Source organism: Narcine bancroftii, chromosome 3 (assembly GCF_036971445.1).
Source record: "Narcine bancroftii isolate sNarBan1 chromosome 3, sNarBan1.hap1, whole genome shotgun sequence".
Taxonomy (NCBI): Eukaryota; Metazoa; Chordata; class Chondrichthyes; order Torpediniformes; family Narcinidae; genus Narcine; species Narcine bancroftii.
The window spans coordinates 306,519,197-306,525,196 of record NC_091471.1 but is presented as its reverse complement, the minus strand read 5'-3'; the positions used below and the strand labels follow the sequence as shown (position 1 = coordinate 306,525,196).

Sequence of the window (6,000 nt, the reverse complement as noted above, 5' to 3'; positions counted from 1 at the left end):
AACAATTATTTCTTTATTGTGTGCCAGGTCTCGCCAAAAAAAAATTGGTGCAATTAATTTAATAGTAAACATTTAACTTGTGAAATGCCAACTTTTATATACATTCTATTAATCAGACAGTGAAGCATTAAGCAGAAAATCCAAAATGGAATTTTTACAAGCAAAAATAAATACTCATGATCGGAGAAAGTCTCTATGCCTGGCTTCCGCTTCTCTGGAAAAAGTTTTAAACACTTACATTTAATTCTGTCGATTACTTTCAAAGCAATGATAATACCTCAAAATACAGTTCTCCAACAATCACCCCCTGTTGATGCATTTACTACGGTTAGAGAGGCCACAAAGCGTCCATCGACATTCAAATCAAACTTGCTGCTCCGCAACAACTGTAACCCCATCAGAAGCGAACCTTGGGAAAATGCACATCAACACGAGCACAGAGCTGACAAATTTCAGGCCTCACACAATTTTATTTCCATTCAAGTCACACAGAGCAAGTGCGTCACACACATTTATTCCAACAAAAGAGGTAGTAAAATGCAGAGGGCATATAAAAGGTCATGGAGCCACGCCAAGGAGGGTACTTTCCTTTAACTTGGCTTTACCTCTGCAGAGAACTGATACACAGGTGGCATTCAGCAAGTGACTATGTAAAAAAAAAATCTTTTGTATTAAAACCCAAATTAGGTTTCTACTTTGCCAGAATACATCTTCACATTAAAAACAAAAGTTCGGTTCATTAATGTCTGCAAAGATGACGGACCCAAAATTACTTGATTTCAGCTACCATGGGGCATTCCACAGATACAAGCAACCTTGAGGATGCTTCAGACTGCAATTCATATGAGAGTACAGGCCTCAACCAAGAAAGATCCTCTTACTCAACCAATCGTTTTGCAAAATGCCATGTATTTTGCTTTAGTTGTGAGAAGCATTTCAGTAGCAACACCGCTCGCAGCTTCAAAGAATGACGCAGTCATCTTGTACAAGGGAGAGGACAAAAAGGGGGGTGGTTGGGCTTAGTCCTCAGCAGGTCTTGTTATTCTCAGTCGAGATGAGCAGTAGTTACTATTGATGAACCTTTTTTCTTCCAAATAAATTACTGATTGTGAATCTTCCAGGTTTATAGAATCAAAATGAATCTATTCAGTTGTGTGATAATAGTGGCCAGCTAGAGCAATAGTATGGGAACATCAAAACAACAAAAAGGAGATAAAGTGATTTAAAATTTACTCAGTGATCAATAAGGATTGGTTCATCATCCTAGACAGTGATGTCATAATCTGAAAAACAGGTAACATTCAGTAGGTGGAAGGCATTGAGGAGAAAATCCTTCAGGGCGTTTGACTATGACACCCGTTACTTTCCATTAAGTCAGTTATACACCTTGGTTTACACGTAGCCATTCTTAGTACCTGGACTTTCAATAATCTAAAGGCACCAGTACAGAATTTTAATTTAGATGCCAGCTCTATAGATTTTCACCCTCCGATTTGAGTAAATTTAGGCCAATAAACCATTTCTTTTCATGGGATGCTTCCCACATTGAAAAGGTTTTAAACTACCAAGTTACTTTTGTGAAGAAGGTTACATGTAGGTCTAATAGCCTGTTGTTTAAAAACATTTCAAAATTTAAACCAAATTTTCTAGTATTTTTCAATATCAGAAATGGAAGGCCAATTACAATTTTCCATTCCCAAAGAGAGTGTCACACCCAATAACTTCAAATTTGCAAAGGCCATCTTTTGCACTTTTTTTTTGCAGAATCCAATTTTGTGTTTTCAGTTTAATTCAAGGTCAGCTTCAAAGTATAGCCTTCGAATTGCTGTTAAATGGAAGTTTGGTGATGATTTCTAGGTTAGGCTAGCATTGGAGCTACTAGTTCCACTGTTACGTTTCTGCAGCGATTTGACAGCACTCGGTACCTGAAGTCCTGTTTGCACAATAAAGCTACCACACCAGACCTGAGGAAAGAGAAGAACACAGGCATTCAGCGCCAAACATGCAATAACATACTGAGCATGTGCGTTTGAATGTGAGCACAAGGGAGGGCGAAGCAAAGGACTAGGAAGGGTGTAGGCCGGAGACTGAACCACCAAAGAGCAAACACAGGACTTAACAATCATAAAAATCAACTTAAAATCAGCAAGATACTGGCAGTCAGGCCCAAAGTGACCACCAAGCACCCACTTACACCAACCACTATGAACTTTCACCCAGATTCCACCACTCATCCACCAACCAAGGACAAGAAGAGGCCACTAAGCCAATTGTCCTTCATTTTGCCCAAATGTCCTTCATTTTGTTTTTTGAGATGTGGGAGGAATCTGGCGCATCTGGAGGACACCTATGCAGTCACAGGGAGAGCATGCGAATTTCACACAGACACCACAAGGTCCAGATGGAGATTCCCCCTCCCGGCGTGAAGGTGGCTTTTGCGCTTCGTGCCTTGGGGGCTCAAAATAAGTTGCCAAAGCAATCGGAGGACAGTAGAAGGCAGCTCGGAGAATTTCAGACCATAAGGGTTGGTTAGCGCAACGCCTTTAGCAGCAGTGATCGGAACTGGGGTTAAGATCCCACGGTGTCTGTAAGGAGTTTGTACTTTCTCCCCGGGTCTGTGTGGGTTTTCTCTGGGGGCTCCTGTTTCCTCCCACCATTCGAAACATAAGGAGGGGGTGGGGGGGGGGAGGAAAAAAAAAGGAGTGTACTTTAACTGGATGTAATTGGATGGCACAGACTTGTGGGCCAAAATGTTCTGTAACCGTGTGGCATGTCTTGATTTTTAAAACATTTTAAAATGAGAAAGAAGTTATTTGTACAAGTTCACAATAAACCCAAACTGAAGCCTTTTCTTTCAAAACACTGTTTTAACAATTAACATGCTAAAATGGATGAATTTCCTGCTCCCCCATTGTGGGTCTCCCGACAAATTCTTGGGAACAGAGAGGGGCGCCCTTAATTTGTGTCACCCCTTCAGATCAACTGACCATGCAGTAATTGATTGTGTACAAAATACAGCAATGTGGTTGAGAAAAATGTTCACAAGAGATCAGTCAAGCATTCAAAAGCATTGAAAGATATTAACACACACTTACCATAAAGGCAGGGAGGACAGGCTGTGTAAACTTTGTCCTAAATGAATGAATCAACTGCTTATTTTTGGCATTGTAGAATGACAGATGACCTAAAACAATGGAGAGTGATAAAGGGTTATAAATTGTCCAAGGAACTTGAAGTAACAATCTTTCTACTTAAATTTCAAGCTTTAAAGCACAGATCATTTCCATAGACTTGGATCAGCTTTAGCTTCTTTGATGGCTTGAGGCCAGGATTTCTTTCTTGGATCCTGGGGTATATTACACTGCCATATTATGAACAAGATTACGAAGATTTAAAGAACTTTATTCAATATATATATTATATATATATATATAATATTTATATATAATATATATAATAAATATATATATATATATATATATATATATATTATATATATATAATATATATATTATATATATATATATAATATATATATATGTATATAATATATATATATATATATATATATGTATATATATAAAACTTTGCAGAGAAATGATCTGGAACCTGCTGCCAGAAGCAGGGATGATCCATGATTTTAGAAGAAAGTTTTTCTTTTTTTTAAACTTGCAGGGCCATACACCTGGAGCTTGATAATAGGGCTAAATGAACTGATCAACAAGAACCAGAAACTGGTTGGACTGAACGGCCTCCTTCTGCACTGTAATGATTTTAAGGCTTGCTTGCTCATTTAAATGTACAGAAACCAGGCCCAACACTGTCACTTGGGATCCCTCTCTCCTGATAAACTATTGACTCATCTCAGTTGTCTCACTGGCCACAAATCATTGTCTGGATCAAAACACATAATGGCAGTTCCAAAGTGAGATTCACTTGTGAATCCAAAATGTGATGGAGGCATTCAGAGTGCAGCTGTGTAATGCACAAGAGGCAGAAAGGAACATGGTGTTCAATGAATGGAATTCCTTTTAAAGGCTTCAGAGTAAATTTAGACACAGTATGGTTACAGGCCCTTTTGGCCTACGAGCCCGCGCTGCCCAATTACACCCAACGGACCTACAACCCCAGTACATTTTTGAAAAGGTGGGAGGAAACCAGAGCCCCCATGGAAAGCCCATGTATATGTGGGAAAAACAAACTCCTTTCAGACTGCATGGGATTCAAACCCAGGTGCAGTAACAATGTTGCGTGAACGGCTACACTAAACGTGCTGCCCTGTGGTGGATGTTTGCAAGAAACTATTCAGCAGTTAAATCTCAATATTATTTATACTTAAAATGTAATCTAGGTAACTAACTTAGTCTAAAAAAAATGAAAGTTTGGAAAATGAGATTAAAATTGAAATTTAGTTGATAGCTCTTTAAAGAAATAGCACAAAATTAAATCAACACTACATTAATGTTGCTAATTTACAAAACTATTTTTAAATCATTAAAAAGAGATTTAAAAATCTTTGGAAGACACAAGCTTAGTTGTTGAAAGATTTAAGTACGATTTTAGTTCTCAAATACAATTAAAAAAAAACCCTGGCATCTGGCTCCAATGGGGATCGGTAGCTGCCAGATAAGTGTATTTTCCAGCTGCTTGATATTGTGTGATCAGTGAACTATCAGCGAGGCACAACAATTTAAAAATTCCAACTTTTACCTATTTATTTCCGCCAATTTTCTTTTTCTGATTGCTTGAATTCCAGATCAGAATTTATTGACATGAACAAGTCACGACATTAGTTTTTTTGCAACAGCGTGATAGAGCAAACGTTCATATTATAAACCATCTTACAACAATAAATTTAAAAAAAATACTAGTGCACGAAAAGTAAGGCAGTGTTTATTGTTCATTGATTATTCGGGAATCTGATGGAAACAGGGAAGAAGCTGTCCTTCTGCCACCGACTGCTCATCTTAAGGCTCCTGTACCGTTTCCTGCCCCCCGCCCCCCCGATGGTAGCAGAGTAAAGAGGGCATGGCCTGGGTAGTGGGGATCTTTTAAGACACCGTCAAAATAACAGAGATTTAACTGTATAAGCTTATTCTGACATAGGCTATCTATTGCAACAAGATAGGGGTGCAATTTCTAGCTCTCTGCCAATGAAGGCCAAAATTTTTCTTGTGGGGGGTGGTTCACATTAATTTTTAGGTCAGATTGAGTGGTCAAAGTAAATAAAGCATTAGTGGCATCAATGTGTACCAAATGAAGGTTGAATACACAAATTTCTCTTCAACCAAAATTATTGGGGAGATGCAAATGTTAACTTCTCTTAGCTTTGCCAGAGATGCAGCAAAATGGAAGAGATGTAGAATTCCAATACCTTCACTGTAGTTACAATAAATTCCAATTCTGTCTGGTACCATGACATCCAGGACTTTGGCCTTGTTGTTGTGTTTAGCGGTGAAGCTGACTTGCAACCAATTATTGAGGTGAAGGCACCAGGAAGCATTAGTCTTTCCCAACTGATCAAATTTGCCCAAGGTCCTGTAGGCTACACCAACAAGGAAAGCCTTGCTGTCCCTTTCAAACACCACTTCCCAGTACTGCTGTCCACCATCAATCAGGGTATCACCTGTGAGAAACAATAAAGAGAACAACGACTCAGCAATATTTACTGACCTGTCAAAATAATTCAGCCACCACTTTTCATTCATCACACCATGTGGAAAAAGACCCTTCACCCCAACCAAAATCTTCCACCCATATAGTCCCATCTGCCTACATTTGGCCCGTATCCCTCTCAACCGATGCTATCCAATTGTTTTTTTTTAATTTTGCATCAACAGCGCTCCTCTGACAGCTTGTTCTAGATTCCCACCACCTTCTGTATACAAAAGAAATTACCCCACGTTCCCATTAAGTCTCTCCTATCACCTATGTCCTCTGGTCAAGATTCTACTACTGAAAAGACAGCATTTACCTGATCTATTCCTCTCATATTTTTGA

At 38.9% G+C, this 6,000-nt stretch overlaps 1 protein-coding gene across 1 annotated transcript in view; it reads right to left on the bottom strand.

Annotated features, from left to right (window-relative positions):
- The window catches only part of fsd1 (fibronectin type III and SPRY domain containing 1), a 47,418-nt gene continuing 41,418 nt past the window's right edge, over positions 1-6,000 (bottom strand). The window contains exons 11-13 of the mRNA XM_069922993.1: positions 5,375-5,626; positions 3,096-3,184; positions 1-1,964 (exon numbers count right to left, since the gene is read on the bottom strand). Of these exons, the coding sequence (XP_069779094.1) occupies positions 1,854-1,964; positions 3,096-3,184; positions 5,375-5,626 (452 nt within the window). The 3' untranslated portion in view covers positions 1-1,853. The remainder of the gene's footprint in view (positions 1,965-3,095; positions 3,185-5,374; positions 5,627-6,000) is intronic.